This window comes from Puma concolor, chromosome D1, assembly GCF_028749965.1.
Source record: "Puma concolor isolate L17-30 chromosome D1, mPumCon1.1.hap2, whole genome shotgun sequence".
Lineage (NCBI taxonomy): Eukaryota > Metazoa > Chordata > Mammalia > Carnivora > Felidae > Puma > Puma concolor.
The window spans coordinates 105,577,206-105,589,217 of record NC_141676.1 but is presented as its reverse complement, the minus strand read 5'-3'; the positions used below and the strand labels follow the sequence as shown (position 1 = coordinate 105,589,217).

The 12,012-nt window shown below is 46.9% G+C and overlaps 1 protein-coding gene across 20 annotated transcripts in view; it reads left to right on the top strand.

The window, feature by feature from the left end:
• The window catches only part of NCAM1 (neural cell adhesion molecule 1), a 314,921-nt gene that overhangs the window by 265,109 nt on the left and 37,800 nt on the right, over positions 1–12,012 (top strand). For 11 of the 20 annotated variants that reach the window (XM_086679089.1, XM_086679088.1, XM_086679109.1 and 8 more), the window contains exons 9-14: positions 4,037–4,066; positions 8,223–8,373; positions 8,708–8,892; positions 9,260–9,356; positions 9,670–9,840; positions 11,557–11,688. In XM_086679089.1, the coding sequence (XP_086535215.1) occupies positions 4,037–4,066; positions 8,223–8,373; positions 8,708–8,892; positions 9,260–9,356; positions 9,670–9,840; positions 11,557–11,688 (766 nt within the window). The remainder of the gene's footprint in view (positions 1–4,036; positions 4,067–8,222; positions 8,374–8,707; positions 8,893–9,259; positions 9,357–9,669; positions 9,841–11,556; positions 11,689–12,012) is intronic. The other 9 variants (XM_086679094.1, XM_086679093.1, XM_086679092.1 and 6 more) reach the window with 1 other exon arrangement.

Here is a 12,012-nt window from a genome sequence, read left to right as displayed (position 1 = left end):
GTGATGGTGACCGTCCTCTGCAAGACAGCTGGCCAGCACTGGTGATCGGGAAGGTCTGCTTCCTTGCCCCTTCCGCTCCGTCTTCCCACCTCTGCCACTCAGTGCCCTGTGTGAGGGCTCTTGGATTCTCCACTCTTCTTCCCTTAAACACACTCAGTGGTCTTCCCTGTTTCTGGGGTCATGGGTTCCCCGCCTTGTGCTTTCTAGTGGTCCCAGTGGTCCCAGTCCAGTGACACTCCCCTGAAGTTTTATGGTGCCTAGTGTAACTAATGCAGTCTTCCGTGCAGCTCTGACTCCCTTGATCTGGACACCACCATGCAGTTAAAGTTTCATTGGCCCCTGCAGCGGTTTCCTCATTGTGTTGCCTCATGTGGAGCTTGGGGTCAACTAAAATTCTCAGCTCTTTTTTATCTGAACAGCATTTAAGCCACATAGCCCCTTATCCTGCTCTTATGCAATTGGTTGCTTCACCTAAAATGCAGAATATTATATTTATTTCTGCTAAAAGTTGTGTTTTGTTTATTGCAACCCCATGTTTCTCAGTGGTATCAGTGGCACTTGGGGAGGCACTTCCTTCACTGGGATGGTCCTGTGCATGGCCAGAAACTCAGTAACCAATAGCTCCCTTCCTTCTAGATGCCAGTAGCCACCTCTAATCACCTCGATTACCAAAAATGCCACCCATACAAGCTCTTTCTGGCTTGAGAACCATTTCAGTCCATTCTTCTAACCAGGCAGGTCTGGCTTTTATCAGAACTGTCCTTAAAGGTCTGTAGGTCTAGGGCATTTTGAGCCTCAGGGGCCCCCCTGTTCTATTCACGTATTTTTAAAGTAATGAAGTCTAACACTCAGTGGTGACCCCACTTCCTTCACATGGCCCTTCACAAGCAGTTCAGTAGCCTTCCCCATGCAGCTGTCATCCAGTATCTGTATTAGCTATTGGCTCCAAACTTGTATGAACACTTACTTGAAATATCTTGGTCTAAGTCTCTGATAAAAATGTTGACTCAGACAAGGTCAAGTGCAAAGTCCTTAGAGTGCTACCAGGGCCTTCCTCTGGGTCACTGGCTTGGAAGGCAGAGCATCCAATATCATGGTGCTCCTCATGATTTTGAGGACTTTTGTGGAAGGTTTAGTGATTTCCTTTTTTTTTTTAATTTTTTTGAATGTTTATTTATTTTTGAGAGAGGCAGAGACAGAGTGTGAGTGGGGCAGGGGCAGAGAGAAAGGGAGATAGAACCCGAAGCAGGCTCCAGGCTCTGAACAAGCTGTCAGCACAGAGCCTGATGTGGGGCTCAAACTCACAACGGGGCTTGGACTCACAAACTGTGAGATCGTGACCTGAGCTGAAGTTGGATGCTTAACCAACTGAGCCACCCAGGTGCCCCTCAATGATTTCTTTAATAAAACTGGTTACAATATAAGCTAATTACAGCAACTTGGTCTTTTGATTCATTGCTCAGTTAAGTCTAGTGTTTGTCTAGTATTACCCTTCTTAAGAGGAGAGAAAAGGCTTTCAACCATAGGCACAGAGTTAGTAACTTTCTAATGGAAAACTGATATTCCTCTTCATTAAAAAAAGAAGAAGAAGAGAAAGAAGGGGTGGGGGAAACAAGCAAAAGCTAGTACACTGAGCCTGATTGTCAAAATCTATCTGATCGCATCTCTGGGTTCAGTCCAATCACTCCTTCGAGACCGATTACTATCAGTCTGCTAAGCTTCAGCTAGTTGAGTTGGTTTTGCTCAACAACTGATAACAGGTAGGCTACATTTGGGTCATTAAGACCGTTAGGGTAGATCACCTGTCTGAAAGTTAATCCATTTCTTAGTCTCCATTATGTTGGCCCAAACAAACAAATACAAACAAACAACAACAACAAAAAAAACCTTGAAACAAACCATATTTGAACATCATAATGGGTCAGTTTGATCACTGTGTCTGGAGGACATTGTGATAATGCAGGTACAAAGAAAGTTTGCACATCCACATCATTTCCTTGCTCATACTACCAAGACTCATTTTAAATATTGCCAGGTATGTGAGTGAGTGGGGCTAACTTCGAGGTACCATTTACATACTGAGCGAGACCTCTGGGTGATGATTTGCACAATCGGTCACTATCACAACACGTTCTCTGTGTGCGTATTTGAACCTCTTATTTGAACATGCCTTTGAAATGACTGGTAAAGAAATGTATACAAAGCCTTAATATTTAAGGAAAAGAAGAGGGGCAAAGAGTTGAGTTCAGAACAGGTAGAAAAAAATGGAACTTCCTGAACCTCGAGTCTTTAGCTGACAGAGTGTCCCACAAATCCCACAAATAAGAGAGACCTTTGAAATTCTGGATCCACTGAAAACTGGATCTTTCTGTCACCGAGGAGAATTCCTCATTAATGCAAACCAGGCGCCCATGTATAAACACTGGAAAAGGTGCCTATGATAAGCAGTTAGAGTCTGGCATATTAGGGGTGTGGGCAGAGGTATAGCAGGATCTACTTTAGGCTAAGTGTAGGGATGCTTCACTGTACATATTCCTGCAGACTCGTATGTGAGGTAATAAAACGTGAATATTAAAAGGACCTGGAACTTAAAATTTCTGGAGCGTGGCTAATCATATCCTAATTTGTTTTATGTGTGTATATTTGCACATCAGATTGTCTTAAAGTGAACTACACACCATCACCAAATTATCAGGGCCAAGGCATATCCTACCACTCCCATCGGGCACACAGGCAGGAGGTCAGGCTAGTGGAGGCGTTGTGTTACTAGCAACTACTTCTGAATGACACAAAACCCTAGTGATTTGGGAGAGGTACAAGAAGGATCAGATTTGAAAAACAAATAACTCCATATGGGATAGCCCTTTAAAAAAGTCTTGATTCATGCAGCCCTGGCATGTGACAGACAAGCTTCTCGTTGGCGGCCACATTTGACATGCTGGCACAGCGACACATGGTGCATGGTCCTCTGTCCTCACTTTTTTCTTCATTCCAGCATCACATGACATAATCCAACCTCTCCATCCTCATTTCTCACAAAAGCTCTCTGCATTTAGTGGACTCCTACTAAATGTTTGCTAACCATTTGCATTTCCTGGATTGCATTGCCTTGTCTCTGGTATCTGTTCTCTCCTTTTTCCATCTGAACATCAGGGACAACCAGGCAGTCATGCCATTTAATAAAAAGAACAACTGCAGGTAGGATGTTTTTGAAAACCAGTATGAAAATGGAAAAACTCTAAGTGTAGGAGTTCCCCAAGTGCCAGATATAAAATATGCAGACGTGGGTAGGAAGACACCCAAACCTCTATGCTTCTGAGCTGACTCCCTCCTCTGTGAATGCCATGTTTGATGTCGATGGTGCACGCTTGAGCCTGCATGCCATCCGGGCATTCCTCTGCCCCTGAGAACTGACTGGAGCCTGCCGCAGCACTCAGAATTTGGTGTCCTGGAAGTTTCCTGATCAACAACTTTAAGCACTTCATACTTAACCACTCCTAATGTACCTCTCTCCTCCTTTTTTAGTTCCTTTTTAGAAAATATAAACGTGATTTTTAATAGGATGCATGCAATGAATTATAAAATGCATGAGCACAAAATGGCATTCGTATTTTTGTGATAAGCTGTCTAATAGAATCCAAAGGAGGAAACATACTCTATGAGTATCTCTAGACTTTATAGTCAGAACTAATAGCAACATGAAATAACTACGAGAAATATTCAAGATGTTCTGGAACAGGAGCAGTCTGCTGTGTCTGCTGGTACCCCTGTGTATGTCTACCAAAGATCAGGAAAGCCATCTCCTTTGAATTATACATCTTAATGTGCATAAGGGGGTGGGGAAAGCTTAACATAAGCTAAACCCTAAATTCAGTTGGGTAATAAACACACCATTGAAAGTGAGCCTTGGAAAAAGTTCTGAGTTGAAAAGAAGCTGCATGTGCACGGAATGCAGTGTGATACATCAATTCTCTGAAGCAACATGTTGTAAAATTTTACTGCTTTCTTGTTGTGTTTTATATCTTGTTCTCTCCAGGCTTCGTGGACTCGACCGGAGAAGCAGGAGGTATAGCTTACCTGACCACTAGCCAGTCTTTAGTTTCGAAAGCATCGCAGTTTAACTCGCCATTACAGTTTAATAACCAGACATGCTAAACTAATTAGTCATCTAGTTAGATTAAAGAATAGGTCAATAGTGGTAGACGTTACTTGGCAATAGTGTCTTAGGATGAGCAAGCAAGCTGTGTTGGGAGTGGATGAACAAATCCTTATTACTTCTTAAAATTGGATCTTATTCTCTTGCTGGTGCTGGTAAAATCACCTCCAGGTAATTATACTTACAGAAATAAATCGCTCCAATTCCCAGGCCAGGCATTTGGAAATGATGAGATTTTTTTTTTTTTTTTTTTTTTTTTTTTGCCTCTCACCTGGTTGATGTGGCTTTGGGTCATAAAGTCACAGAGTTAGTGTCTAAAAACCCACTCAGCCCTTTCCAGCTCAACTCATCTTGTTGCTCGCTTTATTCTAGAATGATCGGTCCTGGTAAATGATCACATCCCATTTCATGTCACAGCAATGCAGATGGCATCTCTCCTTGGTTTCCCCAAATTGCTAAGCATACCTATGTTACTTTCATAGAGAATTAAATTTATTAGATTTGCATGATTTGGCACAAATGGTTTTAGAAGTCAGTAGCATTTAGCTTTTGAGATTTCTCTGACTGCTTCCTTCCATTTGGGTAATGTAGGACCTTGTTTGAAAACTAAAGCTAAATATTAATCTTTAGATTTTAATGTTACACACTCAAGACCCTAGTTACAATCAGGCATATCTTTGTTTCAGTGATTCGTGTAAGTAAAAGATAGCAAAATAAAAACTAGTATACTTTAGATGAGGTTCAAGGATCGAATCCATAAATATTTTTTAAAAAATAGCTTTTGTCTCTTCTCCAGAGGAAACTTTAATATTTTAATACTACAAATGTCGAATATGGCAATCCTATACACTGTGTTTTAATTAGGTAACTCTTTCCTCTTAGTTTTCAGAAATGATAATTATTCGGAACACATAACTCATGTGTTCAGATCGTGGCTGTAAATGTTTAATGCTGTTTAATATTCAAGAGTTGACTGCCCATCCCCGGGCACTGATCCTAGTTTCTACACATGAACACACTGCCGTGATCAAATCCAGTGTACAATAAGCTGTCTTTGTTTCCTACCTTCTTCCATGTCATGGGGGACCATAGTCAGGTGCTCGTCTCGCTGAAATGCCTCCCTCCTGTGGCACAGGGATCACTTAGTGCTGTCCCAGCCTGGCTGTTTTATTGCCCCAAAGTCACAGACCCATTGGGATTGGGGACAAGAGAGAAGAGGGGTTAATTATCAGCCACTCCTCAGTAACTACAGATCTCATTCTATTTGACCTTCTACATCTTCCCCTGTCATTCTGATTTAGACCTGGCTGGAGGGGGACGTGAGATTTATCAGGGAGCGTTAAGGGAGGTTAAGAGAATTATTATTATAAGTGGAAGTCCTAGGTTTACTCCCTGGAAAGCAGACAACTCACTTCCGTTTTCCAGAAGTATCCTTATCTTGAGTATCTCACTTTGGACATAATTGACTTTCAAGTGAGTGCCACCCCTGGGGCTCAGAATTTCCTCCTGTTTGTCTCATTCAGAGATGAAGACCATAAGTCCAGATGAGCTCCAAAGAAGGTTACTGGGTTATGGCCAGTTTCGTTCTGTAAGCTCTGAGAATTAGCACTTTTACCTAGAAGAAGGGACACAAAAATGTTCTGATGAGAAGAATAGTTGTGATGGCCCTTCATGCTGTTTTTGCAAAACAGGGTTTTCTTGTCACAGGTGTTTTTCCCTTCTTGCCCAGAGATCATCTGCTTCCTCTGCAAGCCTGGACTTTATCAGCATGACTCCTGGTCTGGATGGCTTGTGGGTAGCAGTCCCTGACTTTGTCCCTGTGTGAGAGTCAAACATTTCAGAGGGAAACAGTCTAATTACACTGGAAGTCTATCTGCTTCCCCTTGGAGGGAGAACTGGGCATCTGGCAAATTCCCATCATCAATCCTGTCGCGAGCCACTGCAAAATAAGAATTCTCTGTAGAGGGCTGTCTACTGGTCTGTTGACAACATTAAATGAGAAAATTTTTCCAGAGAAATTTAGAACACATAGAAGGGGGGAAGAGTATAGCTGTCAATGAAACCACTTCCCAAGCTTCTCTTCAACCTTTTTCTAGAATATTCTGAGTAAAGACTGCTCATGCCCTGTTTCATTGTGATTTGTTACTGTCCTACTCTTAGTTCCGCGACTCTCTTTTCATCTTTTGCTGCAATATTCCTTCCATTGTGGAAATATTCTCTTGACTTCCCAAAGATCCAGTCAGTTTTCCATGTTTGTGGGTGCTGGGCCCAGGACAAGCTGTGCCTCTATGACAAACAGTCATTGCTCAGCCACTGGCTGGTATCACTAGCAGCTGAACCTGTGTTCTGACTGATATAACCAAAAGGGTGGGGTGGGGCAGGGGGGAGTGGACCTCAAATCCTTTCTGCTTTTGTCCTGCTCTGTTGGGGACAGACAGAAGTGACAAGCAGATCAGGTCAGCTCTTTAGAGATACTTGCTGGTGTGGCTTCATGTTTTCGATGACACTAGATCTGATGGGTTAAAATTTATATGGCTCATGGGAGTCACCACTCGGGAATATTGGGACAACCCTGTCAGCCCACAAGATATGGGGATCCAAGGACCCAGTATCTTCAGCAAACCAGATGTCTCAAGGCTTACTAGCCAAGTGCTCCACATCTGTCTGTTGTCATCTCTCACTAATGTGTGGCATCTCCTCAACCACTTAGCCTGGCAGACTTATGGTTCAGGTGGAGTTGAGAGCTATGGACATCTGGGCACTCCTCTGTGAGTGGGGTGGCCCTCGCAGAGGTAGGCAGTGATGATTTTGTTCAGCACTCTGCCTCCTTGCCAGCAGTGGTATTCCAACTTCCAGATATGAGAACCTCAGTGGGGCTTAAATGCCTGAGATGGATTAGGTCCATTAGTGATGGGCAGATCTGTGGAGACTGCCCCACAAGGCCAATGGGACCTTCCTTTTGAGCTGCCTAAACTGGCTGCTGTATGACATTGCAGTTCTGAGTCCCAGGCTTCCAAACCAGCATGTCAAAAGAATCTGAAGCAGGTGTTCGATTCCCTAAAGGCTCAACCCCATGGATGACAGATGCCATATGCAGAACACTCACCTGTCCATCTCCACAGAATAGCATATGCTGGAGATAAGAGTGTAGCCCAGCCTACGAGGAGCAAGACTCCTTCTTCAGATTACCAACTTTCTTGAGGATTTGAACTTGGGCAACATGCCCAGACTAGGCCAGCAACCATTTTAGAGTGTCAAGGCAAAGGCCCCTTGGAAATATTACAGTACCCATTGCCTAGGGGTCATATGCTTATTCCCTTTTTGACCAGTCACTGTAATTCCAGAGACTCAGGAAGCCAACTGTGGTCTTAGGGGCTAGAAAATGGTGGTGAGTGTGGTGTCACGGATCCCAGATCTGCCTGAGACTCTGTGCCACTGTCCCTGGAGAGAAGACCCAGCTACCCCTCACCAGCTCCTGATCATTGAGTTGTCGGACTTTCTCTTGAATGAAATTATTTTACTTTTAAGCATTCAGGAAAGTGAGGTATCTGCAGAAATATAGGTTTCTTGCATAATTTCTTGCAGTTGGCACATTCGGATTTGCCATTATGCGTGCCTGCACTGTGGAACTGGCAGACGGGCAGACTCCTGGGATGAAAGCATAGGGGTGCAGGTTTCCCAGAATCCCATGGAGCAAGGCCGCTGCTGCTGGAGTATCTGCTAGCCAGGACTTTCACTTCCATTTAAGACATGCCACACAGGGTTGTCTTGGGGCGGCGGGTGGTGGCGGCGGGGAACCTTGGTCGTCCTTGCCCCAGACCAACCTTGGCACAGAGTCCAGGCTGCTTGACATAAACTTGAGTCCCATTTTCTATTTTGGATACACTCAGTTTCCCGTGGTGCTCTCCAGAGCCTCCCACACTACCAGGTACCTAAAGTGAAAGTTAGGCATTGGCACGATTTGGGGAGAGGATGTGAGACTGGTCCCAGACGAGGGGTGGCCCGGTCTCCTGCCCTGCCCCCCGCCCTGCCTCGGACTCTGACGCTCTCCCTTCCCTCCTGGCAGACTCTGGATGGGCACATGGTGGTGCGCAGCCATGCCCGCGTGTCGTCTCTGACCCTGAAGAGCATCCAGTACACAGACGCCGGAGAATACATCTGCACTGCCAGCAACACCATCGGCCAGGACTCCCAGTCCATGTACCTCGAAGTGCAATGTGAGCAGTGACTGGAAAAACGAGGGGAGGGGGCCGTGTGGGGTCAGGATGAAAGGGGAGGACAGCAGCCAGGACCTGAGCTGCACCCTGCCCTGGGCCCTTCCAGACCTCTGTCCCCAAGTTGTCCCTCCCACCGCCCCAGGCTTCTTACAGGCCCACAGGCGCTTCCGTCTTCCCACGGAGCTCCCAGGACTGCTACACCAGCCTGGGCTTGATCGTGTCCTGGAGCTGGGTCTGCTTCAGGGCACACACACCCTGCCAGGGCCGGGAGACAGGGTGCACGGAGCTCCTTGGTGGTGGTGGTCTTCCTGATGGGCATTGCTGTTCCTTGCAGATGCCCCGAAGCTGCAGGGCCCTGTGGCTGTCTACACGTGGGAGGGGAACCAGGTGAACATCACGTGCGAGGTATTTGCCTACCCCAGCGCCACAATTTCATGGTTCCGGGATGGCCAGCTGCTGCCAAGCTCCAATTACAGCAATATCAAGATCTACAACACCCCCTCCGCCAGCTACCTGGAGGTGAGTCGGGGCGGGGACAGGGGAGGGTGGAGAAGGCACAATCTGACTATGGATAGGCTGCCCTCTGCAGCTAAAATCTTCTCTCTTGCTTCTCCCACGTGTCCTGACCAGGGGAGCCATCGGTTACAGAAGAAACTGAGTCTCAGCCCTGCTCCCCTCTCTCTCCCTGGGACTAGGTCACAGCCTGGGAGGCCGAGCGTGCCTCTCACTAGCCCCTTGGCGATTCTCTCTGATTTAAGGCTGGGCTGGAGCTAATCGTTCATGCTTTACTTGTTCTGTTCCTTACAAATTAATTCAGTAAACAAAGATCTGAATCAGTGACCATTCTGTGGGACACTTGTAACCCACAAGTTCCTCCTTTCCAAAGGTGACCCCAGACTCTGAAAATGACTTCGGAAATTACAACTGTACTGCAGTGAACCGCATTGGACAGGAGTCTTTGGAATTCATCCTTGTCCAAGCAGGTGAGCACCCCTGATGGCTGTACCAGCCTTATCTTTGCTGGCCTAGTCCATGCCCTTCGGTGATGCTAAGAGAGTAAAAGAAGACAGGGTAGCCAAAGACAGAGGGTCAGGAAGCAAGGAGCCTATGGAGGTTCAAAGGTGTGGGCACGGCGCTTGTTGGGAGGGAATGATAGGGTGAGGCGGGCTGGGGAACGGGAGACGGGTGACAAGATTCCCAAGAATGAGTACACACGAGAGACATGCTTTGTGACTGGGAGTCACGTCCTGGACCTAATCGGGCTCACCTGGGTCTCCATATGTGCCCTCCCCACAGACACCCCATCTTCACCGTCCATCGACCAGGTGGAGCCGTACTCTAGCACAGCACAGGTGCAGTTTGATGAACCAGAGGCCACAGGTGGTGTGCCCATCCTCAAATACAAGGCCGAGTGGAGAGCAGTGGGCGAAGAAGTGTGGCATTTCAAGTGGTATGATGCCAAGGAGGGTAAGTGGGAAGAGTCGGCGTTTCCTTTAGAATGATGGGTTTCTCGGTGCTGGGCAGACGCTCACCCCTGGTGCCGGGCCTCTGACTGCCCACCCGGGTAGAATGGCACATCGCTCTCACCTGCTGAGGAAGCCAGATGCCACAGCCTGCCATCCGTCCGTGTTCCTTTGCCGCAGCACCATCCCTGTCCCTCTGGAATTCGGGCACGGTCACATCTCCTCTGGAAGTGTTGGCCTTCTGTCCCCTGGTACGTCAGAACCTGCTTCTCAGGACACGCCAAGACGAGACCATCTCAAGCACGCTCCAAGCAGAAGCCCTACTTAGGTGCTAAGCACAACTGGATGAGTCCAGACCGCCCCTGCCCTGCACCTGTGGGTGATCCGGGCTGGGGCTTCTCTGCCATCACCCATCCATCTTGCTTGGTGTACTCAGGGGCTGCCCTGTAATGATGGTATTAACCACACAACAAATTGCCAGAGAGACAAGTCTGCTCTTCAATTCATCCTGTGATAGATTTCCAAACTAAAATTTTAAAAATGACCCTTGGATGCCTACAGTGTGAAGATTTTGAGCCTGGACTATTTTGCCCTGAAGACCGAGTATACAACCGTGTGTAACTCTCCCTGCGGGGTTTATACGCCAGTGAAGTACTTTTTGTTTCCGTAGAAAGTTTTAATCCCGGTCCGGTATGTGGTAACAAGGGTGGCTGCCTTCCGGCCCTTTTTACTGAGAATTTATTTCACCAGGTAGCCTCCATCACTCCTTCAGCTTTTGGGGGGTGGGGAACCTGAGGAGTTTCTGGGCTGTCCATTTGGAGCCAGAAGAAAACAATCTCTTTACCTCGCTAACTTCCCTCTGAAACCTCACACCAGCTCTATGGCAAGTCGACCCCATGTGAAAGTCCAACTGGCTTTGTTTTCTTTTTTTGGTCATTGCTACAAGCTGGATTCCACCCTCCCCTGCCCTTTATATATATATAAATTATATATATTATATATATATAATTATATATATATTATATATATAAATATATATATATTTAATTCAAATATAATCAACAGTCCAATTCTATTTTTGTTGTGGTGAAATATGTGGAATGTGAAATTTACCATTTTAGCCATGTTTAAGTGTGAAGTTCAGTGGCATTAGGTACCGTCACGTTATTGTGCATCCCCACCATCCGTCTCCAGAACTTTTTCATAATCCTAAACTCAGTGCCCGTTAAACACTAGCTCCCCATTCCCACCTCCCTCCAGCCCCAGCAACCACCATTCTACTTCCTGTCTCTGTGTAGTTGACTCTTCTAACTACTACAGATGAGTGGAACATGTCCTTCTGTGTCCGGCTTACTTAGCCTGATGTCATCAAGGTCCACCTACATTGTAGCACGTGTCCGAGTGAGTTTCGTTCCGTGTTAAAGCTGCCTGAAACTCCACTGTATCAGTACCACACCGTGTGCGTCCACTCGTCCATTGATGGACACTTGGGTTGTTTCCTCTCTTTGGCAACTGTGAACAGTGCTCCTCTGAACATGGGTGGGCAAGTATCTGTTCCACTTCCTGCTTTCAATTCTTTTGTGATATACCCAGACGTAGATCACATGGAAATGCCATGTTTAATTGCTTGAGGACCTGCCATGCTGCGTTCCACAGCGGCTGCGCCATTTTACTAATGGGCTTTCCACCCTTTGTGATCCTTCTCATATTCTCGCAACAGCCAACATGGAGGGCATTGTCACCATCGTGGGCCTGAAGCCGGAGACGACGTACGCGGTGCGGCTGGCGGCCCTCAACGGCAAGGGGCTGGGGGAGATCAGCACAGCCTCTGAGTTCAAGACGCAGCCAGTCCGTAAGTAAAAGCAGCTGCCCTGCCTCTTCCCCATCCCCACCCTCTTCTCCTCAGGGGCAGAGGGGACCCTGAGCTGCCCCATCCATGGTTTGGATGACAGCTTTTGTCTTTCAGCTTCCTCTGCTCCAGGAGGTCCCACCTCCTAGTTCCTTGGCCCTCAGTGATGGCTGATGCCCAGCCCCTTCTGTTCTCTTCCCCAAAGTGCCTGGTGACACTGTCACAGTAGCGGGTCCCTCCTGTTAGAATAACAGCCAGGGAGGAAGCCCCTGACACGTTGTAAAGGGAGCGGGCAGAGACGCAGAGGCATGTTGTGGAGGGATTTGG